Source organism: Danio rerio, chromosome 9, assembly GCF_049306965.1.
Source record: "Danio rerio strain Tuebingen ecotype United States chromosome 9, GRCz12tu, whole genome shotgun sequence".
In the NCBI taxonomy this organism is placed as follows: Eukaryota; Metazoa; Chordata; class Actinopteri; order Cypriniformes; family Danionidae; genus Danio; species Danio rerio.
The window spans coordinates 7,038,629-7,066,470 of NC_133184.1; the positions used below are offsets into that span (position 1 = coordinate 7,038,629).

The window sequence follows — 27,842 nt, forward strand, 5'->3', positions numbered from 1 at the left end:
ACGTATCAACGATGTTTTTCAGTCTTCATAAAGCACATAAACACTTTTATTTTCTTCATAAAATCCATGTTAGCCATTTAGCTATGAAGCTAGAGTCACCGGGCAGACAGAAGCCCTGCCCATCACGCGAATCCACGTCTGTTCTGATGTGAATTTGACACGTGAATGAATCGGGGTTTGGTGCGCGTATGAAGCGAGTAAACTCAAATGTTCACGCGGCTATTTAAGCGCGAATAGCGCGATTTATCCGCGTCTGGTGTGAACACAGCATCATGCTTCGCTCACACCAGACGTGGAACGCGTGTCAAGCGTGAGTGATTTACATGTTAACATGTGATTTACATGTTGCGCCTTTGACACGCCTTTGACACGCTTAACGAGTGTTTCGCATGAATCTCTCGAGTTCGAAAATCTGAACTTTAACGGACATTCGCGCCGCGTAAACCAATCAGAAGCTTGCTCTTGTGGGGGCGTGATTGTGACGTAGAACCTGTTGATGGTGTCCCGGGGGAAATCCTCCAGGCGACACCGACAACAAGTCATCAAACTGGGCTTGGCTCAGTCAGAAGCACCGCTAAAAGTCTTCGTAATCCAGGTTCAGTTTCTGGAGGAGTTTATGAGCTTAAAGAGCTGGATGCACCTCTGAAAGGATGTAGTGGACTTAGACAGGACCCTAAACGTATCGATGCTGCTTTTCAGTCTTCATAAAGCACATTAACACTGTAATTTTCTTAATAAAATCCATGTTAGCCATTTAGCTATGAAGCTAGAGTCACTGGGCAGACAGAAACCCTGCCCATCACGCGAATCCGCGTCTGTTTTGAAGTGAATTTGACGCACGATTGAAGCGGATTTGACGCATGAATGAAGCGGGGTTTGACGTGCGAATGAAGCGAGTAAACTCAAATGTTCACGCGGCAATTTACGCACGAATAGCGCGATTTATCTGCGCGTTCCGTGTCTGGTGTGAACACAGCATCAGAATTCCCCAAATTCAGTAGATGCAAATGCTAATGTTAAACCCCAAACCAGCAGGTCCTACAATGGCATAAACTCAGTCCAACAAAACTCCTCAGACAAGAAACGCATCCACACACATAAGCAGTCCACATTCAGGTCGCCAGAGCTGGAGGGACATGTATATAGCCTGCCACCACATCAGAAAATTTAATAAATAAGGTCTGCTGGTCTTCTGCCTGCCACTAGAAATGCACACTGTCTTCCTTCATCATGGCCATGTACAGTAGGCTAATCCATGCTCTTTTGTTGTACGCATAGAGGCTGTTTCCTGCTTATTTTCCACATCATTATGGTCTTAAAGACCTTAAGTTCTCCATTCAGCACCAGTGTTCAATTCCTCTGCACTTTTTGTTTGTTTTCATTATCATCAATGGACTTCATTTCTCATGATCCCATAGATTTTCATGGCAAGAACTAATAGACCTGGTTTGGGTTAGAATGTTTCCTCTCACCTGGTAGGTAAAAATAAATCTCGCTTTTTCATATCAAACCTTAGGTTGGCATTGGGAAGAGACAAATACAAGGTCCAACTTGTACTAGGGATGCAACGATTATAAATTTTGGTTGTACGTTTATAGTCATTATCAATGTTTGTAATGTAATGGGCAGCACAAATATCTCAGGCAGAACTCTCGTATGCACCCCTTACTGAATGGAACCCCAAATCATAATTTTTCCTTCACCAAACTTATGTGAATCTTTGGGTCAAGTGTCTTCCAATAGGTCTTCTGCGTTATTTGGTTGATTGGGATGCAATTCAACAGATGATTCATCTGAAAAAACTATCTTCTGTCACTTTTCCAAATGAACTAGAAGTCAAGTTATTATTTGGTGCTCTTGTAGCTCCGCCTTGTGACCTTCCGCATGGGAGTCGGTTGCTCTACCAAAGAGGCTAAAGACCATGGCCTCTAGCGTCTGTCGCTAGAGCACCTTTAGAGGTCAGAGGAGTGAGGTTTACCTGCACATCACTTACTAACTGGCCTCCAATACACCTACCCCCCTAAACCTCACTCCCATCCGGGTCACGGCACCAATGTAACCCCATCGGTTTTACACCACCCAACCTGTTCAGAGCTGGTATTGAACCGATGACCTTCCGTATGGGAGTCGGTTGCTCTACCAAGAAGGCTAAAGACCATGGCCTTAGCATCTGTTTGGCCTCCATTACACTCTTACAACTGGGGTCGCCGACAAGACGTCAGGTAGTGTACTGTACCTTCAAGTTGAATGTAAATTAAATGAATGTGGATTCTGCAGTCCTGTGTAAAGCCTGTAGAATCTTACTACAAGGACCAGAGTCAAATGGAAACCGCTCGATGATGTTATCTGTCATCAATAAAAACCATGTATTCTCTCACCAGTATGTCGGAATCTTCCTGGAGGAAATCCAGAGTTTAAACTCTGACCCACCGGCAGAGAGGAAAACTTGTGGGACGTATTTGCTGAATTCTGGTGAAGCAGAAGAGAAGAGCAAACGAATGGTCAGTGACAGAAAATAAAACTTTCATTTCCATACTTACAAGTATACACACTGTAAATATAGAAAACTGCATTGTGCTCTGATGTTAAGGCCCAATCCCAATTCTATTTTTTGGTAACACTTTATTTTGATGGTCCATTTGAGTATTAGTAGACTGTCTTCTTAATATCTGCGGATACTGTTCCTTCAACAGACATTTAACTGACTATAAGAAACATGTCAACTTACACTAACCCTAACCCCAACCTAACAGTCTACTAATAATGTAATGAGAATTGATTGGCATGTAGATGCAACGTAACAAACGGACCATCAAAATAAAGTTTGACGCTATTTACCCCTTCCCCATGGCTATTGAAACAGAGTTTGAAGGGAAAGGGCTTCGAAATTTACCCCTAAGAAACGGGACAGCACTACAGCACCTGCACACATCATCATACGTCATCGCGATCTCTGTTACTTCAGATGAGATCGACGATTGCGACTACTGTAGGTATTCTAGTTGTATTATTGTTTGGTGTTTATCTTCAGGAAATCACCGAAGGCAATGAAATTATCATAAAAATTATCTAATGTGGCAATAAGATCGTAACTGCACTGTGCATTTACAAAGTGGCCATATTCATCTAAACAAATGAAAAGATTTAACAGACACTATAAAAAAATTATTCCCAGCCACTAGACTTTTCTGACAGGGGAGTCTATTGTCATCAGTGTCAGATGTCAAAGTATATTGTGGGACTAGTATAGAGGAGTTATTATTAGGCATTATAGATCACTAAATTTAGCATCTTTATTATTCTTTTTTTTTTAAAGCATGACTGTAAAACATGAACGGTGTTGGGAATATATTAAAACATGTGCTTGTTTGTTGTAAAAATTCATAATAATGAGAAAAATACTAATTAGTGCATTTCCTGACTTTTATGTGCAGCTATGCTGTTGTTGTAGATGGTGTATTCCATACCTGCAAACATTTGGTTCATAAATTTGATGTGCGTGTGAATTAATTCGGATTATTATTATTATTAATTAGGATTGGGCCAAAATAATAGTTCACCCAAAATCCCTCATCAAGCTATGGGTATTTATTTTGTTTTGCCTGGATATGTTGGATATGTGAATCAACAAGGACCATGGTTTCAGCTTCTACTAAAGAAAAAAAAATACATTTACGGTGGTCTGAGGGCAAGTAAATGAACTGGAAGGTTGTAAAGAGTTCCACAAGCATTTGCACAGACCATTTGGTCATCAATTCCTGCCTTGAACAGACAAATTACAAACAATGGCTGCGTCGGAAACCGCATACTTCCATACTATGGACCTTATTCTAAAATGCGGAAGTGCGCCTGTTTTCGCGATTGTTTTAGAACATCCGATTCAGTCGCCTATGGGAGAAATGAATAGGAATAATAAACGGCAGAAAACGGTCAAACTACTTCCTCTACAAACAAACGTTTGCATGACTATACAGACCAAGTATAATAATATAATAAAAAAATATCAGTTTCAACATCAAACAGCGAAACGAGCAGTTTTTAATGTCTAAAAATGTATGGAAGTAAATGAGACCGGAAGTCTTGAGCCAAAAAGATTCAAATGGCTGCACCCACTCATCGACGAAGAATGAGGTGAATACAGTACGCTAAAATCAGCATGCAAGCTGAGCAGTGTGTCCGAATTTCTAGAATTCAAAAATCAGTATGCGAGAAGTACCCGGATGACTTACTACTTCCGGCGAGATTCTGGAGTGCGCATCCCATGCAAGCTGCGCTATCCCATGATGCCCCATGAGAGAACTCATGAATGGGAGTAAAGCGACACAACTGACGCAGGTAGGTCACGTGAACATGACAAAATGGCGGATGTAGTATGACCAAATTCCATTCATACTTTTCACATTCATACTGTATAGAATGTACTTTTTTAATGGCCGAGTAGTACATTTAAATTCGAATGCAGTACCTACTGAGTAGTAGGCCGTTTCGGACTCAGCCAATGCCTCCACAAGGGTGTAGAGAGTAGTATGTGAAATAGGAAAGTCTCAAACGGTCTTGTCTTGAATGGACATTACTTTGAATCCATGTTTATTTTCAATAAAAATATGTAAAACATTCACAAATTGTAAATGGGTATTTAAAAAGTGTTACACTCTCAGAAATAAAGGTACAAGAGTATTGGTTCTTTAAAAGCATATATTTGTACTTAAGAATTTTAGGAGGTACACTTTTGTAATTTTTAGGAACTAATATTTACCTTTAAGGTATTAATATGAACCCTTTAGGTACAAACGTGTACCATTTAGGGTGCTTTAACACCTGTGAATCGATTCAGTTGTTCCAAAACAGGGATTAAAATTGTTACATTGTTCCTCTTTGTTCTTGGTACGGTTTGCTTTTACACAGCAAAGTTTCTAAACAAACCAAAAGAGCCCAAACAAGTCACATGTGAGTAAACTCTCCTCACTTTGGTCAGAGTTTCACGGATTATTTCATGGGGGGGTAGTGTTTGACAAGGTGCGCGCAACGTGTCTGAAGAGCGAGGAGGGATGCAGTGGGGAGGTGTGAGAAAGGTGCGCAATGTATTTGAGGACCGGGAGGGAGAGGCGCGACTCCCAAAACTTCCAGGAGACTTGGGATGTCTGTTGAATGAACTCCTGGCTCCCGCCCTACTCATAATTTTCTCTTCATATACCCATAAGCCTATTACATATCCATAAAACACTGTGATATAACCGGGCTAAGATCGTATCGCTTTCTCACTACAATCGATTCGCTCCAGTGTTCGCTTCAATCGAGCCGAGACCACCTCATTCAAGTGATCTCGGAGCGATTGTTTTGGCGCGGACCCGAGCGCGATTGGTGGTTTTACATATGCCAAACGAATCGCGCTAACTGGGCAAACGAGACAGGTTCCGAAACAAAAGTCTAGGTGTGAAAGCACCCTGAAAAAGGGATCACCCCAGTGACAGATCTCTTACCTTTATTTCTGAGAGTGTATGGTTTGGGTTAGGGCTAAATGTAGCTATACTTGAAATAGACTTATTACCAATAAAATACTATTTTTACAAATATTGCATCTACAGTCGCTGTCATTTGTTTTTTCTTTTTTGGGTGAACTATCCTAAACAGCATGCTTTGTAGTAATCAACTTATTTATTTTCATATCATAAGAAATAAGAATGCAGTGTCACATACAGTGGCATGGAAGCTTCCAGATCTGAGGCTACTTCGTATGGTTGTGTGGCGTCTCATCAGGATCTCTTTGGCGATGTTCTCATTGGGTAGCGAATGCCTATTAGTGTATGACACAGTCTGTGAAGAATGAGAGATTAGAACAGATCGCAGCTTGTGAAATATTACAGTGGAAACAGCTTCTTAATATTTTTGATAACTCACTTAATACTGCAAATCACGAATTTCGAGAAAACATTTTATAAACTTTTTCATAAAACATACAGTAAAGTCATACAGTATAAATGTGACATGTTAGTTAAACCTTACATTAGGGGTCACCAAACTTGTTCCTGGAGGGCCGGTGTCCTGCAGATTTTAGCTCCAACCCTAATCAAACACACCTGAACAAGCTAATCAAGGTCTTAAGCTGCGGTCACACTACAGTTTGTGAGCGAAAATCTGGAGTACGGCGCTGCGAAAAGGGGCGGGATTAAACAAGCTTATTAGACATTTAATAAAGCGAGCGATTGCTCCATGTTTTTAATTTCTGTCCAGAGAGGTCATGTTTTGATCCTCGACTGGTCTCATGCAGTCAAGTGATGCGATTTCGCAGGTCAAAGTTCATCAAGCTTAAACCTGCGAAACTTGATGCATGACCCTGCGTTTCTGGTCTGACGCATTCTCGTGAGTATGAATGGAAGTCTATGGGAGGAAAAACCCAGTGTGACCACAGCTTTACAAGGAATACTTGAAACACCCAGGCAGGTGCGTTGAGGCAAGTTGGAGCTAAATCCTGCAGGGACACCGGCCCTCCAGGACCGAGATTGGTGACTTATATAATCGCTATATATAGACCTTTTTCATGGCTGCTGCATGGAGGGCGCCATAGCAACCAGCGTCTTCCGGTAGAATGCTAAAAACTTCCGTTTACAGCGTGTACAACTGGTAATTTGCGCTCCGAAAATGGGTTTCAATGACGTTTTTAATAGATAAAAGAGTGTTTCTGTGACACACAACTTAGAAATGTGTCTGTTAAAGCCGTTTTAATCTGTCACATGTGGTTCAAGCGCGTCAGAAATACGAGAAAAACGTTCTCCTAGTTCACGTGTCTGCCGTCAGAAATACAGTGGGTGTGTGCATTCCCGGCCTGTCAGCTGTTAGCTCAGTGGCTCTTTAACACACACACACACACACACACACACACAGAGAGAGAGAAAAAGAGAGAGAGAGAGAGAGAGAGAGAGAGAGAGCAAACCAGCATGAAACTTAACAGGTATGAAAGTTGTGCAATTTACAAAAATTACCAATAAAAGTCCATTATTGATACTCTGCTGGCTGATTTGCTGTTAATTCTAATCGCGAGCCATTTGTGTTTTATTTTGGGTGTTGTTTTTACCACGGTTTGTGTTTTTCTGTCCTTTCGAAATGACACTAGCCTATATTTTCACTTTGTCACAGTTATTAAATCAGTTTGTCAGTAACACAGTACAGGCTGTGTGTTTTAAACATTTTGGTGAATTACATTTGTTTGGGCTGGTTATATATTTGAAATAAAGAGAAAATGTTGACTTTAGCGATGACAAGGCTTCATTTAAACTGCAGAAGATGCCGTCTGACAACAAGGGGAAAATGCCTCACAGCAGCGGTTTTCCATCCTATTAGATCGCATTTCTTTAAATGATCAGTCCAGGAGATGCTGCTGATAGACAACAGTATTAGATCAAAGAGGATAAAAGCAGGTAAAATAGAGTAAAACTATCGTTTAAAAGCTGTCCAAATGTGACTGTTTACACGCATCAGCTGCTGACCGGAAGTTCTTCGCATTCTCCTTGCGCATACACGCAAAGCATAATGGGTAATTTTGCGTTCCAAGAAAAAGGTCTATATATAATTGCTTTTAAAAACAATGAATCTCTTTAATTCTGTTGTCAGATGTATTATACTGGAATGGTTTAATATTTTTAATTGCGTTTTTGTTATCATCTAACATAAGAATATTGGATAATTTAATTTAAGAATTCACATACAGTACAGTAGTTGGTGTCACACATAACAAAAGCACTGAATGTTTAAGCACTTTTTATAATTCTGTTTAGTTTCTTTCAGCAATTGATACAAGTTCAGTACATTATTAGACTTCAGTATGTTATTTCTTTCACAACTCACCCTCTGTCTGATCTTGTACATGTTCTTCGATAAGAGTTCATGCATATTTTCAACATCGGATGGTAGGAACTTCTTATGCTTCGAGGCGTTCTTTCTCTCTTCACTATAATAAAAGACAATAACAGAAATCAACAAGGAAACAATTCCGCAGCGATGATAGACCTTTACTGGAATTACAGCTGTATTAAAGTGCCTCTTTTAACGTTCATAAATTGTATTTAAACAATATATTCATACACTGCCCGTCCAAAAAACTAAATAATTCACCACCTGGATTTAACTAAGCAAATAGTCAAGAGCCCCCAAATGGATAATTACTGCATAGATGATGTTAAAGCTAGTGACAAGTTATAGAATAGCTTCTAATTTCTTTAGCAACACTATCAAAAGAGGCATTGTGTGGTTGTGGAAAGGTTGATCTGTTTCAAAAGGGTCAGGGGCCTCATGTATCAACGCTGTGTACGCACCAAAAACTTTGCGTATGCCAGGTTTCAAGCTCACATTTGGATTTACTAACGGTAAAATGAACGTGAGAATGTACGTTGGTCCATGCCAACTTAATGTCTGGGGTACGTGTATTTCTTGTGTGTGTTTGTTTTATTTCCATTGGCGACTCCTAGAGGCAATTATTTAAACTTCACACTACAAAGTATCTTTGAGCCATGCCATGGCAGCTGTATGGGACGGGATTATCCGCATGTCTAGCAGGTATATAAGGTCTCCATACCATTCAGTTTACCAGACAAACATTAAAGCGCAATTGGCAGCGATCACCGTTTTTTTCCAAAGTAATCGGAGCGATCGACTGCTCGCAAAGGCGAATTTGAAATCAGAAACATTTCCATTCATTAAATGTGCAAATAATATGTGATGCTCAAATGCGCTTAACATATTACACACACTTACTAATGATTCCTACTTGTCTTCCTCGTGATGAAGAGTAGGCAAAATCTGATATGTAGTGGGGGAAAGAAGAATGAGTTCATCAGATGCTGGATTCGAACCGAGTTCATGATCGAACGTATCCAAACATGTTCCATGTGCTTTACGAGCTACGCCACTCACGCTGCTATAGACACTACAAAACTGTACACCTTTACATCAGACCATTTCTTTTTTAATTCACTCACAGTGCAATGTTCAGACCCAACTGTGTTGACCACGTCAGCTAAACTATCCCACTCTATTTTTTTCTTTTGTTGTTAATTCCGGAGAACAAACTTGCAAATAACACCGTTTTTCTCAGGTTTACCTCTGATAGGAGTACCTCAAATTCACATTCTGTTCAAAGTTTCTCTTCTTGCTTGTTTTGCCATTGCTTTTTCATTTGGTTTTGCCAAAGTAGAGTCATTAGCATATTCATATAGGGGAGGAGGCAGGGAGGGGTTTGGGTTTTGCACTCGTGCATGTGCGCTCAGTTTCACGTTAATTCGGATGTACAAAGAGAATATGCGTGGGATTCTGCGTGCGCAGTGTTTCATACATCTGATTTTTTTTGTGCGTACGCAATGTGTTAGCATGATTTCAACTCGAGTTTTTGTACATGCGGCCTAGGTTATTAGTATCAGAGAATACTTAAGATTGCTGAAACTACTAAAAGAACTGTCCAACACACTATTAAAGACCTAGAATTATAATGGGGAACCATCATCTTTGAGGAAGAAATGCCAAAATTAAGAGTTCAGAGTCTAAAATAAGCCTTTTAATCAGGCTCCTGTGTGTAGGTTCAGTAATTTCACTTATGCCAAAAAATAAGTTCTATTCATGTTATTTAAAGTGAATAAATCAACATAAACAAAGGGGGTTGAGAATAATGATCACCTTCGACTGAAATTTCACACAGCACTTGTAGCATCTGAACTCTTCGAATCTTGAATGATCAAAAATAGCAATCACTATAAAGTCTGGTGAAATTGAATAGTAAAAAAAAAACAACAGTAGAACTACCGGCTATGTTTAATAGTGAAAGTAAGAGCTTTATACACAATAAGAAAACCACTTATCAGTCAAGCTAATTTTAAAAAGACTTTCAAGAGTTAACACTTAGCTGATGATTAATAATAAAGCTAGTTTGGCGTGCTGTCCCAGGAGAGAGCCCTGAGCTTATAAGATCCTCGAGCCCTGGGCTCCCTCCCGTTGCAAGGCGAGAGGGGAGTTATTCTCAGGTAGATCTTGATGACTCCCCCTCTTGCTTATTGTAGCTAAGTATCAGATATGGATGCTGAAGGTGTACTCAGAGTTTAGCCAAAATATTTTGGATTAATTGTTAGAGTGCTTGTTTTTGAACAGTGGGAGGAAACCGGAGGACCCGGGAAAAATCCACGCAATCACAGGGAGAACGAGCAAAACTCCACACAGAAATGTCACCTGGTTTGGAAAGGAAGTAAACCAGGGACATTCTTGCTGTGAGGCAACATCGCTAATCACTGGCCACCGTGTCAACCGTTTGAAAGGAGGGAAAGCAGGGTTGGGTGGGGAGGTTTCTTCAAGACGAAGCTATTGAGATGAGAAAAGTCTGGTTATTTATCGTGAGTTAAGGATCTTCTGATAGAATAATTAGTCATTAGCTAAAGTTGAAACAGCTGTGAACAATCATAAGCAAATGATCCTCTCGAAATTTGTTTATAAATAAACTTCACTTAATTTGCCAGCGAGCATAAAGATTGAACTGGAGTAATGAAAGAATTTAGTCACATGGAATGGCCACCACAGGGTCCAGAACTTAATCATATTGAGTCCAACTCATCCATCATCAATACAAGATCTTAATAATAAAAAATAATGCAACTCTAGATGAGAATGAATGTTGTGACACTACTGAAATGATGCCATGGTTAAAGGCAGTTCATCTAATATATAGACGTCAGGCAGTGTATCTATCTAAAAATGTATTTAATTAAATAGTAAAAAAATCCACTGCAACATTCCTGGATCCAGCATCTCTGAATCAGTCCTTTCTGAAATCAACTCTGCTCTGATTGGTCAGATATTGCCTAGTCTGCTGTTATCGACCGCATACAGTGTGTGTCAGAAACCAAATGTTCATGCCTCAGATACAACTATAGTGTTTGAGAATAATTATGTGGTAACACTTTACAATAAGGTTTATTTGTTAATGCGTTTACTAACATGAACTAATCATGAACAACACATGACAGCATTTATTAATCATAATTAAACATTTACTAATGCATTATTAACATCCAAGTCCATGCTTGTTAACATTAGTTAATGCACCATGAGTTAACGAACTAATAATGAACTACTGTATTTTCATTAACTAACGTTAACTAACATGAACAAATACAGTAGTAAATGTATTGTTCATTGTTTGTTCATGTTAGTAAATGCATTAATTGACATTAACTAATGAACCTTATTGTAAAGTGTGACCAATTATGTTAATTATATCAGTAATTACCATGTGTGGTTATATATTAAAGCACACATTTAAATATTATTTTAAAGTATTAAAAAATGTCAAAGTCAATTTGTTCAACTTTTTAACAAGTGCTGTTGGTTAATGGCTAACTGTTAATTAATGGACATTTCTACAAAGCAGACCTTTACAAACAGTTACCTTACAAACTACATAATAGGTAATATCCCAAAAAAAAAAAAAAAAAAAGACAATAGGGGCACTTTAACAAGCTACTCATTAGGCAAAAATAGCTAAACCAGTTTTTGAGTTTACTGAGAAGCAGAGTCCTGGAATAGAGCTGACAGTGCATGAATGCAGACTTACTATAATGACATTAAGGAGGGAGCTGCGCTGATGTCACCAGACATCGTGTCCAGAATCTCCAAGGCGTTTCGAAGCTCCAGTTTCTTATACAGAGACACAATACTTGATTCGGGACGATTATCGCGGATTAAAATCTTGCGAATGAACCGGTTATTGAACTTCATGAACCTGACAACCAGAGAGAAGATCAAGATGAGTAAATTATGTATGTTATGAACATACCACTAAACGTACTTAACCTATTTTAAACTGTACAGAAAATGAAACAAATGCAATTAACGGTGAATGCCTGTTGAGGTGACAACAAGAAATTGTTATGTATTTCAATAAGCCCAAAGCAGGTTAGGAAATGCATGTGAGAAACCACAGAGATAAGATACCGGAAGAACCAGTCTAACTGGTGACACACTTGTTGTGTTGAACTTGTGCCACAGTATAAGGTGTGATTAGTCACAAAGTAGCTAGTTACTGTAATTAAATCATGTATCCACAGAAAGAAATGGATTAGTGTCCATTTTAAGATAATGACAGTTACTTAAATACTATAAATAAATTCAGCAGATTAGTATAAATCAGTTCAAAGAAGCTAAAAGCACATGGGGGTGGAAAACATAGAGGGGAAAGACTTTTTTTTTTCAAATGCTTAATCTCTCTCTAAGTTTCAGTGTTCCCTCAAGAAACTTTGAGTTTTCTTGTGAAAAACATAGAAAAAACAACTGTTCACTTTATTTCTTGCAGCAGTTGAGACTTTAAGCTCTATATGTCTGCTATGGAGCTTTTCATAAACTTTTCTGTTGCCTTAAAAAATTAAAAAAGTGATAGTGTTGCATTAAAAAGTGATGGTCTATTTAAAAAAAAGACAAAATTCAGAGAATATTGTATTTAAAAATGTTGGTCTATTCCAGGGGGCCCAAACCTGATCCTGGAGGGCCGGTGTCCTGCAGATTTAAGCTCCAACTTGCCTCAACACACCCAGGGGCTTTTTCATAAAAGCAGGTATTAAAGTCAAAAAACATTTATTATATACATTTGATAAATGTGTATATATATATATATATATATATATATATATATATATATATATATATATATATATATGATATTTTGCCAGTAACATCAAACAAAGGCCTCTTCACCTCTGTGTATTACTCCGCCCACATACAGCAAGCAACAAGCAGGCTACAGTTTGACAAATATTACTGTTGTAAGGCAGCAAAATGTACTTTTGGGGCTTTTTAGTCGAGAATTTAATTGCTCAGATTGCAACTATTTAGTTTATTTGTAAGAATAGTGCCTATTTTAAAAATGTACAATTTCTGAGAGCTCGTCGGCGGCAGTTGACGTTGTCTATCCACAAGATGGCGCCAAAACCGCATAATAAGCCCTTGCTCAGCATGTTCTCTTGAGCGTGAATTTAAAAGTTGGAAAACAGAAGCCTCATGGTATTAAGGTGGACCGGATAGATTCAATAAGAAGCTGCGAATAAGAAGCTGGATTCAGCCTTGTCTCTTCTTATCGCAAACACAACAGCAGTCTGCTCTGTAGACGGATGGCATTTCATGTCACGTTCAGCCTTATAATCTTAAAATGTGAGCAAAATTTGGGATCACACACCAGAATTGCCACTTCACATTATGCTATAGAGAATCATTCAAATACTAGCTCTAAAGTGACGTTGGTGAATTAGTAACGGCTTCTGCTGTTCTGACATCAGCTGCAGATGTGTATGAATTGTGGAAGAAAGTAGTTCCTAAAACAAAAAGGTTTTAGACTCTCTGTGTTTGATTTTCTTTTTTATGTACAAGACTGTGCTGTCGAACTGTTGTATAAACGCAATATCACACTCGTGGCAGTGTGCTATGGCTGTATATCAGCACTGGTGGGGCGCTAAGGTAATGCACGCCTCCCACCAGTGCTGATATACAGCCATAGCACACTGCTACTCGTGTGATATAGGTCATATACAGTATATAAACAGTCGAAGTCAGAATTATTAGCCCCCCTGTATATTTTTTCCCCAATTTCTGTTTTCTATGAAAACGAATCCGCCATTATTAAACCTGACTTACCAAAATAAGCCTGGCTTTTTCTGTAAGCTTGGTTTATGGAACAGGCCCCTGCACAGATGTTTCTAGAAAGCCTAATAAGAGTTTGATTAGCCATCTCAGGTGTGTCTGATTGGAGTTGGAACTAAACTTTGCATGACACCTGCCCTCCAGGACCCAGTTTGGGGACCCCTGGTCTATTCTTTGTAAGCATAAACCCAGAGTTATAAAAATTCCTAAGTATTGACATTTTAAAATCACACTAAAAGGCAATGTTAAAGATTTAAAAGAGTTTAGTTTGTCTATATTCTCTATGCATTAGGATTCATACAGATTTTACATGGTAAAATTCAATGCCTTAAACTGATTAATTCGATTACTTGTCTGATATAGTAATTGGGAATGTAACTTCAATACAATTTTAATGATGTGATTAAATGACTAATGATTTCAGAGTTAAAAAAAGTAAGTAATCACGTAATTACATCATTAAAATTGTATCGAAGTTAGTAAAGCCTAATGGTTAGTTTACACAGTAACTCGTACATGTCTTTCCAGCGGTAGTGACTCCATTGTCCACATAGATCTTCTATGCCGGCGACTGTGTGCTCCATTAACTGTAGAGTAGAGAACCGGCATCAGGACACATTAAACTGATCTTTATTATTCAGAAATTATGTTTAAATAAAAAAAATTTAAATAAAAAGACTTGGAACATACCCGTTTGTGAATCTCATCATTGATTGTCTCCAAGTTCCGATTCGTCTTACGGATATTCATTAACTTTAGAAGGGGTCTAATAGTTATTCCCTGCCAATAGAAAGAGCTTTTGTATAATAGCATTAAAAAATGTTGCAGGTGCAGATTTTTCTGTAAAATTTATAATAAAAAGTGATGTTTTTATGCACCAAATAAGCATAATACAACTGTTTCTAAATTATATATTGGTTTGATGCTGGAAATTCTATTATAAAATACAGTGGAGATCAAAATCATCTTGCTAAATCAGCATGTCAATAAAACGAAAATTCTCCCAATATTTATTCATCCTCCACTTGTTGTTTGAGTTTCTTTCTTTAGTTGAACATAAAGGGCTCTATTTTGATTATCCATACGCAAAAGTGCAAAGTGCAGAGCGCAAACGCATTAAGGGCATGTCAGAATCCACTTTTGCTACTTTAAGGACGTAAAAATCCGCTTTTTGCGCCATGGCCCATGGTCTAAAAGGGTTGAGCTTATTCTCTTAATGAGTTATAGGTGTGTTTTGAGAATAAACCAATCAGAGTCTCATCTCCCATTCCCTTTAGGAGCAAGTTGCATCGCGCCATGGTGCATTTGCTATTTACATAGGCGACTTTGTAAGTGGAAAAACTGAACACTTCACTAGCAAGAAAACAGTTAAACAGAGCATCTGCAGCGTGAGAATGAGAGATGAACCTCCCCATTATTTACTTTCGCTTTCACTCTCGTGGATAAGAAAACGTGTTGTACGCACAGACATCAATTAGTCTATAAATAATTCATTTCTTTTGTTAAGTGCAAAGATTTGTGTCAAAACTATTTCTAAATTCAGTTCTGATTTCCAGCAAACTAATAAATGAACAATAATAACCAAGTGTGTTCAATAAACTGAGTTATATCCAAATACATATCCAAAGCCCCTTATGGTCTAAAACCTGACAGGTGGACAAATCTAAGCTTGTTTTTATTAAAACAAATATAAATATGCATGTAATAAAATACACTACTAATAATAATAACATTATACAAAAGCAAATTGTTATGAATAAACTGAAAAAGCCCCCCGAGATGAAGAAGGCATGAAAGTATACTTTTTATATTTATGTAGGCTAGAAAATAATATGTTTTGTAATATTTTTAAATCTTTAATTCTTCTTCATATGTAAAGATATTTGCATATTGCTGTACATCCTGTGTGTATTATGCAATGTTTAAGCGAGGCGCACAAATAATGTGCTCTGCGCTGGACTTTAGACCAGCTTTGATCTGGTCCATTGAACAGTCTATTATGGTTTCTCAAAATTGCAACATGCCAGCAATGCGCCTCAACACGCCTCCCTTTTTAGACCAGATCGCCTATGGGTGCACATATTTAAACAGCGTGCTGCAAAATATCAAAACAACTCTTGCACCAAGCTGAAACTAGCAAACAACAATTGCGTCGCGCCTTGCGCCGGGTGTTTGTTTGGGCCCATTGACACCAGATATTTTGAAGATAAACTTCCACTGTATTTTTGTTCCTACTATGAATGTCAATGATTGTTTTCCCCCCTGAACATTCTTTAAAATATCTTGTTTTGTGTTCATCAGAAAACAGAACACTCATAGAAGTTTAAATCCACTTAAAAATGTTCACATTGGAGTAAACTCGAATCTGTTTTAATAGGTTTGTCAGGTAATTAATGAAAATTATTATCGAAAGGTTAATATTTTGATGAGACTCCAATTGTCCCATTTGTTTGACAAATATATATATTAGGGATGTAATGGTATCAGAATTTCACGGTACGGTAATACCTCGGTATGAATGTCACGGTACGGTATTTATTGAATCATTTACAGGAAAAAACAAAACTTATGAAAATACTCCAAAAAAGTGCCAAAAGTGTCAATGACATACAAATTAGCCATCTATCTGTAAGCTTAGAAACAGGAATTTTAATTTTAATAACAAAAAAATATTAAACCATGTAAAAAAAATAAAGTTTCAATTTAGTATTGTTGAAAACTCATCACATTCAACATTTAATCACTCACTCACTTAGATAGAGATGGGTTTAAAGGAAAATTATCATATAAATATAATCTGGTAAAAGCTGGTATCTCTGGGTATTTACATTGTCCCCTGCAACAGAAAAAAACCCTCTCATTTGGGACTGAGGTTTCTGGGACAAGAGAGATATGACTTGGCCCAGGTTGACAGCAGTGGGTAACGTTGTGCATTGTCTTTCCCCCACTTGAGAGGACAAACCATGAGTGAGATAGAGATCTCATGTCTGCATCAATCTGAACAGTGTGCTGAGTTTCTGCAGTCCCCATGACTGATTATTAGTCGTATTCCCCAACTTGCAGGCACGTGCACACACAGTGCTCAACCTGTGCAGTGCACATGCCCTTTTTAGTCTTGGATAGAAAGTTCCCTTCCAAAATGATCAAAAGTGCCCCCGCGACTCGACATACCCTCTGTCCCCGCTTTACAGTACGACACACAACAACAACAACACAGCTGATAAGAACTCGCGCGACAACACCACTATTCAGTACGCGCGCGGCGACAACACCCGCTTTAGGGTTTTCCAGCTCTTTTTGATCCCCGCTTCTAGCAGCACACTCCATTTCCGCATTACTGGATCTGTAGCGACAACAGACCGCAAGGGATTATGGCCAAGCCTGGGCTGATGGGAATTGTAGTTTCCGGTACCTCCCGTTCGCTTCATTCGCCTGAGCAAATTTTCTCAGAAGACCTATAGTTTTACCGAGTCATGCGACTACGGTAATATCTAAAAAAATACTGTTACATCCCTAATATATATATATATATATATATATATTTTTTTTTTTTTTTCTTTTTTTTTTTTTCTTTTTTTTCTTGTTAGGATAACTTTAGATAGGAGGTTGTTTTGTAATTGTGATCTCCAGTATATTTACATATTGAAAACAGTTGTTTGACTTTCTTTACTCATATAGAGGACTTGTACTTGAATGAAAACTGTGAAGATGATGACGGCAATCGTGTCTGTGATGAACAGCTTTCTGTGAGGAATGCTGTTTGGTAGGGTAAAGGCCAAGGCAAAGGACAGAGCTCCTCTCAGCCCACCGTAGGCTAAACCAAACTGATCTTGGAAGTTGAAAGGAATCTTGCGGAAAGGGTTAATGATCTGTGTTAAGACCAGGATTCCTAAAACACAAACAACATATGATGTATGGTTATATATGATGGGAAATACTCAGTACAATGTGCATTCACAAAACCTTTAAAGTTGACATCCGAATTAAATTTACACTTACAGTTGAAGTCAGAATTATTGGCCCCCCCTTTGAATTTCTTTTTTAAATATTTCCCAAATGATGTTTAACAGAGCACAGAAATTTTCACAGTATGTCTGATAATATTTTTTCTTCTGGAGAAAGTCTTATTTGTTTTATTTGAGCTAAAATAAAAGCAGTTTAAAAAAAATAAAAAAAAATTTTAGTGACAAAATTATTAGCTATGTTTTTTTCGATAGTCTACAAAACAAACCATCGTTATACAATAACTTGCCTAATTACCCTAACCTGCCTAGTTAACCTAATTAGCCTAGTTACGCCTTTAAATGTAACCTTAAGCTGTATAGAAGTGTCTTGAAAATATCTAGTCAAATATTATTCACTGTCATCATGGCAAAGATAAAATAAATCAGTTATTAGAAATGAGTTGTTAAAACTATTATGATTAGAAATAAAAATAAATAGAAAAAATAGAAAAAAAAATAAATAGGGGGGCTAATAATTCGGACTTCAACTGTATGCTTTTTCTTTATGTTTGTGTTGTGTATTCCATATGTCCTATATGCTTGTTATGCCTAGTTCAGACTGCGTGATTTTAGCCCCGACAGGTTTTGAGAAATCGCAGATAAATGCCTGAAATCACAGGCAAATCGGTGCTTGTGCACGTGAGTGACAATCACACAGTATGAACTATCAAAGACGCGATCTGAGAGAATCGTCGATGAGTCGCTGATGCCTGTGAGATATTTGGCGTGCTGAATATCTGGAGGTGCCAGCGATTCAAATCATGCCGTGTGAAATGAGTTTTAACTGAAAATAACATCAGCGATCGCCTACAGCCAATGAGAGAGCAGCATTCACTTGTGTGTGCGTGTGTGTATACCTGCTGCAGGCCGGCGGGAGGCTGGGGGAGAAGTTAAAAGCGCTCTTTTTCGATTTATTTGGACCCACGAAATGGAGGAAAAACTAGTGGAGGTTTGACTCAGGAGCAACTGTGTCTGTTTGACATTTCATACAGAAAGAAATTAGTTTATTATCAACGTTGAGGAGAAATGGCTAATTCCCTTTAAACCGTGAGCAAACATGTACATGTTCTACCCCATTAAAGGCTTCTTTCTCATTATGTAGTTAATAACAAAAGATATACTACGTGTTTTTGGCTATAAGACGTAGTTTGGACGAAGTTGTCGGCGATTCTTCCTATTGTAAAGTCATGCAATGTGAAAGTCCATGTCGCCGATCCATCTTGCAGTGTAAACAAAGCAGCGACGAAATGCTAGCCCAGATAGTCAAGCAGTGTGAAAACATCTGTGACACGACTACTTTGTAAATCATGCAGTCTGAACTCGACATTTTGGAGACGATTTTCTTTCAGGTCCCAAACCTTTCAAATCTTCCAAAAATGGCAAAATCGAAATAGCACTATGGTGCAAAGTGTTTTTATTTACAGTGCTCAGTGGAAACAATCCTCCAAAAATAATAAACAGCAAACCAAAACAGTAGTTTAATGGCCCATTTCCACTGAGCGGTACGATTCGGTACAGTATCCTAGCAGGCACACAACATCATAAGACGTTGATATTAGGTTTGCTTTATGATGTCAGGTGACCCAAATTCAATGTCTAGCCTGTGTCGAAGGACAACGTTATTTTATAATTTATTTTACAACATACAATTTATTATTTTGATGTCCAATAATGACGTCAAATTACGTTGATTTTAGGTTGTGTTGGAAAGTGACCAAAATCCATATGGTATGGATATTTGGTTGCTTTTAGGGTGGACATTAGACATTGACGTCGGCCTGACGTTGGGTTCTGACATCAAACCAATTTCCATTTGCAAACAAAATCCAATGTCCCCATGACGTTGGGGTATGTTAGGGTACAACATCAATATCACGTCACGTTGACGTCCTGTGCCTGCAGGGATGGTACCTAAAAGCTTTTTGTTAATGATTTGCATAAGTGACCATTAGCAACAAAATGTGCATATTGTGCCGTCAATATTCAATTTAAGTTGGTTGATCATCCTTACCCAGGAACCTCCAAAACAGAGTAAAGAACAAAGTAAAGAGGATGTAGCCCCAGTTCCACTCGTGCTCCGTTGTGATTGAAACAACACCCAGAAAAAAGAAGATCAGTGTTTCCGACACACTTCCAACCATCTTAATGACATGGCGAATAGTGGTGCAGGAGCGCTGGGACACATTCTCCTCAACGTAGTACTTCATACTCAAGGTGCAGATTAAGATACTGTAAAATATGAATAGCACAACTTTCAGGAAAATCTATCATTTCTTCAGACGATCAGAAGCAAATTTACTAAGAGGGCTTTACTTACGCCATGATGCTGGAGAGTGCAAATAGCTCAGCGATGAGGTAGGACATGTAACTGAACATGAAGATGACCAGGGGCTCGATCTCTCTCACTTTTCCAGTAAAACGTGTGGTGAAGGCTGTCAAAAACCCAAACAGCAAGCCGAAGAATATCCCACCCAAACCCACCACAAAAAATCCGCCAATGTCCATGAAAATGACTGCAGGTTCATCCACTTCCATCGCTGCTACATGATTGAAGAGATTATACAGTACCTGAAATGGAGGGTGACATCTATGACATACAAAAACTGATGCACAAAAAAATGACTAATACAATTAGAGTACAGATACGATGAATTTTAAAGCCTCCTTTCAACTGTACATGACAAGCGACAGACCGGAAGTCATTCATTTCCAATGGAGAGTAGTCCAGGAGCTGTGTGGAGTTCCGATCATCTCTATATGCGGTAAAATCGGATCTGAGTTGAACTCCTGCGACTAGACCGTATGCGACCGGCCGACCGGATGTGATGTATTTAAGTGTTGTCCAAGCAGGTCCGTGCCACTCGAGATTAAAAATTTGAGTTTTTCCGTTATTTTTTGAGTCAGAAAAAGTCTCAATAAAAATAAATTTCTATTCGTAAATGAGTAGCAAAACATATTATTTTATATGTTGTCTCCACATTCCCTCCAATATTTTTTAGCCTTTCAGGGTGCAGTAGGTGATTGTTTTCAGAAACATTTGTTGTTGTGCTGGTGAAAAGTCTCTTCACATTCCAATCGTACTGATTAAAGTAAACGATCTAATTGTATTTAAGACTAAAATATGTTCATCTACTTAAAAGTTGTCAGGCCGACAATTCCTATAATTCTGAGAAGTAGCCAAACTGTCTGTCAACAAGTAGAGATTTGTACAGCCCTGCTGAAAAAAAATGGTTGGCTGGTTTTAGAGGGGTTTTGGCCATTTACAGGCTGGTTTTGTCAGGGTTCTGCCACTCTGGTCTTGTAAATTCTTGTTTTGGTGTCCGTACACTAGCTCTGTCATGTCCTGTTTCTGTCATAGTTGCTGCGTCCGAAACCGCAACTTCCATACAATACAGTACGCTAAAATCAGTATGCGAGCCAAGTAGTATGTCCGAATATAGACATAGAATTCGAAAATCAGTATGCGAGAAGTACCAGGATGACTTACTACTTCCGGCGAGATTCTGGAGTGCGCATCCCATGCACGCTGTGCTATCCCATGATGCCCCGTGAGAAAATTCATGAATGGAAATGAAGCGACGCAACTGACGTAGGTAGGTCACGTGACCATGACAAAATGGCGGATGAAGTATGTCTGAATTCTATTCATACTTTTCACATTCATACTGTATAGAACGTACTTTTCTAACGGCCGAGTAGTACATTTAAATTCAAATGCAGCACCTACTGAGTAGTAGGCGGTTTTGGATGCAGCCTGTGTGTCTCTCTGTGTGCATTGTGGGTGTGCGCAGAGCGTGCGCGCTCCCGTTTAATGCGGCCGCTGAGTGCCTTGGACACGCTCTTGTACTCGTGTTTGTGTTTTGTTCTGCCAGCATCGCGCTGTTTCATTCTCAGCATCTCCGTCTAGTTGGTTTCGGTTTTGGTTGACGCTGAGATTAAGCATGCACGTTGCATATGTGTGAGCGCACGGTAAGGTGTTTATCTATCGTGTGCTCGTGTCTTGCGTCTGTTCTCAAAGCACGTGGCTCTGTGTTTACATTGTGGTCACGTGCTTTTGTTGTGTGCTTCAGTGTTGTGTGTGTCTTGTCATACGAACACGCGGTTAATGAGTTCTCTCTTTGGCTGCGTGTTCTAGTATTGTGTTTATGTGAGCACATGACTTGTGTTGTCTCTTTGTGTCATGTGCTCTACCGTCTATTGTCTAGTCCCACCCTCCTTGTTAACCCATTATTCGTTAATTATCTTCATCTGTTTATGTGTGTTAATTTGCTCCTCCTTATATTCTCCTCATGTCTGCTGTCCTGTGCTAGTTCCTCATCATATGTCTTCGTTTCCTGTCCTCCAGCTTGCCAGCCTGCCCAGTCTAGTTTGTTTGTTTGTTCATTTCATAAATTTTTTCCCCCTCTGGGTAGTTTGTTTTGCTGTTTTGCTTTTTTTTTTTTATCAATAACTACCCATTATTTCCTTGCATTTGAGTCCTCGCCCCTTTCTTCTACACAAACGTGACTAGTTTCCAGCCATTTCAAGCCTAGTCAGGCTGGGAGATGAGCAGCTAAAACCAACTTGACCAACCTAGCCAGGCTGGGAGCCCAGCCAAAACCAGCTATAACCAGCTTAAACCAGGCTGGTCAAGTTGGTTTTAGCTGGTCATTTTCCAGCCTGACCAGCTAAAACCAAGCTGGTCGGGCCACCCAAAAATGAAAATGTACTCACTATTTACCCACCCTTTACTTTATGAGTTGCTTTTAATAAAAAGCCTCAGAAAGAAAACAAATGCTATGGAAGTCAGTGTTTAAAGGTTTCCAGCTTTCTTCAAAGTATCTTCTTGTGTGTTCAGCAGAAGAACTAAATTCATGAAGGTATGAAAAAAGCAGCAATTTTCAGATGCCTTTAATCTTAGATTCCTTTCTCTGCATCAGACATCATTTACTTTAATGTGTTTATAATCCACATTACTCACCACAGTGACAGCATCATTGAACAGACACTCTCCGAACATCACAATGTAGAGCTGCTCGTTGATGCTGATGTCCTCAAACACACTGAGCACAGCCACCGGTTCAACAGCTGAGAGGATGGCGGCGAACAGGAGGTTCTCCTGCAGGTTAATGTCCTGCACACCAAACTCCTCTATCTGGCAGATGGCAAATAGGGAGATGCCGATGCCCATGGTATTCCACAAGGTGCCAACTACAGCAAACCACATTACTGTGCCCACGTTTTCAAAGAAGGGTCGAGTGGGCATAAAGTAGCCGGATTCTAGAATAATGGGTGGCAACATGTAGAGGAAAAAGACGTTGGAGGAGATCACCGCCGGCGGCTCCTTGCGCACAGCGTGCATGACGCCTCCCACTACGAAGCCAAGGGAGATCAGCAAACATGACTCAGGCACCCAGACTGTGATCTTATGATAGACGTTGAAACCTGTTTAGAAAGAGTATGTGATAAGCAGTTTTAAAGGTAATTCCACCCCATACACGCATTTAAAAGTCAGGAAAAGGCAGCGATTTAAAAATTATAAACAGTTTTACAAGGTCAAAAAAGGTTGAGAAGGACTATTACACGGGTGGCCAACCCTGTTCCTGGAGAGCCACCTTCCTGTAGATTTGTAACCCATATTAAACACACCTGCATGTAATTATCATGTGATGTTTAGGTCCTAATTAATTAGTTCAGGTGTGTTTTGGGTAGCAACTGAAATCTGCAGGATGGTGGCTCTCCAGGAACAGGGTTGACCACCGCTGGACTATTAGAAGAACAGGTTAAGGCGATTTATTTGTGTTTCAAAAAAGGTTTTCAAGCAGCAAAACAATAAAAGTATAAGCTTTAAAAAAAAAGGAAGAATCGTTTCTGAGCAAAATACCATGACTATCTTTTTTTTTTTTACTATGGTTTACAGAAGGGACCCACTGAAATACAAACAATAGCTATACACTGAAAAATATTGTCAGGCATATTTAGAGCAATGATATTTTGATGGCATATTAACAGACTATATTTAAGGATGACAGTGCAGCCCTAAAATACGAATTAATAATTGTGTAAAGGATCAAAAATCTCACAATTCAGATTATGTTTTTTTAGTCATGGATCGCACCATTTTTCGGATCAGCCAAAAAGAGGAGGAGACTAATGTAATTTGCTTTCCATTTATTACAAAAACAGCACTGCAAGACAAGGTTTTAACAACCAGAACTTAGAAGCTGTAATTTTATTTTAATTAGAAGCTTTTAATTTTTAAATAATCAGCTGAATAAACATAAACAGTAAAATATTCAGTACTGTAAAAATTCACTGTTACTGCTACTGTTGCTGATAACACTAAATGTAGAAATCTAACACTGTAATTTGATCACCCATATTTATTTTTAGTCTCATTTTCAATAAATGATTCAGTTATTCACTCACAAAACTTTTTTGTTTCATTGCTTATTTATCCAATGGCATACTTTGATGGCCACTTATTGGTTAAACGATGTAATTGCTGCCTATAACTTTCATTTTTGAACTAGTTGAGTTAAATTTATACAGTAGGACGCTGATTTTAATCTTTACCATGAACATCAACGGTTTTATCTAAATTATAAGCTGTTATATAGACTAAACACAAAGTTCTAGTGTGTGTGTGTGTGTGTGTGTGTGGGTGGGTGGGGGGATGGGGGAGGGGGGTTGTGGTGGGGGGGCGCGTGACTTGTCTGAAGATCGAAGAGCGATCCAGGGGTGAGAAGGGTGCGCGACTTATTCGAGGACCGGGAAGGAAACGCGATTTCCGGGAGATTATCACTCGTTTTTATGTTTTACGAATTGGGATGTCTGAATTTTACGTTTAACAACTATAGTGAGACGCAATCCAGCGTTCCTCCCACCGTCCAAAAACATATACCATAGACAATTGACAAAACCAATTTATCACCCAATACAACCTTAGTTTACATTTTCTCTCAGCGACAAGCAGAAGAGTTCTCGAGACCTACCTGAGCTTAAACTCACCCTTCTAACGGGAGGGAGCCCTGCGCTCAAGGATATTACGAGCTCAGGGCTCTCTCTACGGGGACAGCATGCCAAATACGCTTTGATTATCAGCTAAGTGTGAACTCTTGAAATACCTATCATTGGTCACAGCTTCTGCTCATAGCAAAGTATGCAACGATTGGCACAACTGGTTGACTGGTTCACAAAGCATCTGCAAAAATCATACCTCATACTATATAGTGCACTCACCTAGTGTTCTTATACACCCACCCAGGACATAGTTTGATAAATGAACCCTCAATAGTTGAGAGTTTTGCTAAGGCCAGACATATACAACATTCTAAAGAGTGTAACTCTTCATAATATGCCAACAATATTTACCTGTATTTATTCTGTCTTTGCTGAAGAACACGTCAGGAACAGCTTGTTTTGGACACTGTATATAATAGCAAAACTAAAAAAAAAAAGATTTAAATGCTTGGGAGCGTGCAAACATTTTCTATAACAATACCTTCTCCACCCTCTTTCTTCTCCTCGATTCCCTAAGATCTTTCTACCTCTCCCTTCCATGGATCATCAGCCTCATATACGCTGAGTAAAGAAGAAAACTAGTTTTACAGGAAACACAAACCTGTCATTTGAATGGCAAATACAGTCCCAATAATTCTCCATGTTCTAGTGTTACAAATAGTCTCCACCTTGGTGCCAAATAACCTATACATGTATTCGTTTAAGCAGGGATGCATGTGGAATACTATATTATGTATTTGAAACACGATGTTGTTGCTATTAGTGAGTGATGCATGTTTAAGCAGCTGTACATACCTCTATCGAAGCACAGTATGAATTTGAACCTGTTACTTCTGTATAAACGTTTTTGCAAAAAAAACGCTGCATTATGTTTATACACAGGGCTTGAATTGTAACTTAATGCTCACTTAAAAACATCAAGTACAGCCATAACACAAGGATAAAAGTAAAAGATTATATTCACTTATCTTTAATGTTGTTTTCTGAAAAAAGGTAATTTATTATAAATGTATATATTACATTAAATTCTAAATTTAACATATTCGCATTCTAACTTTTACTTTTTTAATTTGATATTTTACTTGCATTTAATATGCATTAAATGCATAGAAAATCATATTTGTACTCATTTTGCTATGGTTTTTCCAACAATCCACAGAAATGCAGTATAGGTGAATTGAATAAAAAAATGGCCCTAGTGAAAGAGTGTGTGTGAATGTATGTATGGGTGTGAGGGTGTTTCCCTGTGCTGGGTTGTGGCTAGAAGGCCATCCGCTGCATAACATATGACAGAGTAATTTTGGTGGCTCATTCCACTGTGGTGACCCCTGACAAATCAGAGACCAGGCTGAAGCGTATTGAGTGAGTACATTAATAACAACAAAATAGGCCTATCTGTAAAACTGGAATAGTGATTTCTGGAATATAGAATTATTATTATTATTATTATTATTATTATTATTATTATTATTATTATTATTATTTTAATGTGGAATAGTAGAAAAAAGACAGAAGTTTTAAGTAATTATGTTAAACAGCGTACACTCACTGACTCACTGTTTAAATATACAGTTGAAGTCAGAAGTATTAGTCTCCCTTTGAATTATTTTTTCTTTTTTTAATATTTCCCTACTGATGTTTTAACAGAGCAAGGAAATTTTCACAGCATGTCTGATAATATTTTTTCTTCTAGAAAAAGTCTTATTTGTTTTATTTCGGCTAGAATAAAAGCAGTTTAGGTTTTTTTTTAAACCATTTTAGGGTCAAAATTATTGGTTCCTTTAGGCTATATATTTTTCCGATAGTCTATTGAACAAACCATCGTTATACAATAACTTGCCTAAATAATTACCCTAACCTGCCTAGTTAACCTAATTAACCTAGATAAGCCTTTAAATGTCACTTTAAGTTGTATAGAAGTGTCTTGAAAAATATCTAGTAATATATATATATATATATATATATATATATATATATATATATATATATATATATATATATATATATATATATATATTATGTACTGTCATCATGACGAAGATAAAATAAATCAGTTATTAGAAATAAATTATTAAAACTATTACGCTGAAATGTGCTGAAAAAATCTCTCCTTTAAACAGGAATTGGGGAACAAAATAAACAGGGGGGCTAATAAGGGATGCTAATAATTGTCATTGCAACTATATACTGTGTGTAGCAACATGTCTGACAAGAAAATATTTCAGTATTCAGTAAATTTTTATTTCTTTCTTCTTTTACCTTATTGTAAAAAAAAAAGGTTTTAAATCAGATTCCAGATTTGTTTGACTTTAGAATTAGTATTTGCTCACCTATTTTGGCAAAGGAAGCCAGCAGCACCCATAAAGTGATCTCAAACGGGATCTTAATGCGAGCGTAGTTCAGTGTAAACAACTCCGGATTGGTTTTGTCAGCTTCGGTTCCAGCAGTGTCATCATTTGAGCTCCAAAGAGGAGATTTGGATGGAAAACCAGCAGTCGCTTTAGTAGTAACATCGACGTTTTCTCCATATCCAACAGAAGCAAAACATATGCACAAAAAAACCTGAAAGTTGAATGACGAGCCAACATGAAAATGAAGCACCATTCTCCCTTATACCTTTAGCTGCCGTGTATGTAAAAGATGCAAATATTAAAATAGTTTACATCTTGTTTCATTCATTTCTGAAGTGAAGCAGACGGGCGTGTGATTAGGCTACCTGCGACTCTCGGTCTGCCTCTTTGCTCAGATGCAGAGGCCGGTGTAACTAGATTTTTGGTTTCTGTCAACGTCTGCCACAGGGCGGATCACTACATGAATATTCATGAGATTCACGGACACGATGTTGTAAACTTAGCAATTTTGTTGCTAGATATAGCAAATTTTTATACAACCCTAGCAACTTTTTTTAAAGCACCTAGCAACAAATTTAGCATTTTCTAACATTCATTTGTCTACTTTGAGCTATTTTTAAAAAGAGACTGAAAAGAGCAGTGACTGCAAGCTTCACTCAGTAGAGTAAATTGCTAGCTCAGATTGTTTTTCATAACTGTCAATTTACTGCTGTTTGTTAACAAGTATATGTTGGTAATTTAGTTAGCAATGTATTCCAATAGTGCTATAATTGTTGTCACTTTCACAAATGTGGTAATTTCACAAGTTAAAAAGAGTAAGTAC

The 27,842-nt window shown here is 38.2% G+C and overlaps 1 protein-coding gene across 6 annotated transcripts in view; it reads right to left on the reverse strand.

Annotated features, from left to right (window-relative positions):
• The window catches only part of slc9a2 (solute carrier family 9 member 2), a 29,271-nt gene extending 1,816 nt beyond the window's left edge, over positions 1 to 27,455 (reverse strand). The window contains exons 1-13 of one of the 6 annotated variants that reach the window (XM_073912042.1): positions 27,385 to 27,455; positions 26,999 to 27,230; positions 22,627 to 23,090; positions 19,984 to 20,234; positions 19,678 to 19,895; positions 17,352 to 17,551; positions 14,353 to 14,442; positions 14,179 to 14,249; positions 11,588 to 11,755; positions 7,843 to 7,945; positions 5,698 to 5,814; positions 2,379 to 2,469; positions 1,030 to 1,147 (exon numbers count right to left, since the gene is read on the reverse strand). In XM_073912042.1, the coding sequence (XP_073768143.1) occupies positions 1,113 to 1,147; positions 2,379 to 2,469; positions 5,698 to 5,814; positions 7,843 to 7,945; positions 11,588 to 11,755; positions 14,179 to 14,249; positions 14,353 to 14,442; positions 17,352 to 17,551; positions 19,678 to 19,895; positions 19,984 to 20,234; positions 22,627 to 23,007 (1,725 nt within the window). In that variant the 5' untranslated portion in view covers positions 23,008 to 23,090; positions 26,999 to 27,230; positions 27,385 to 27,455 and the 3' untranslated portion in view covers positions 1,030 to 1,112. 6 annotated transcript variants of the gene reach the window in all.
• Between the last annotated feature and the right edge of the window lie 387 nt (positions 27,456 to 27,842).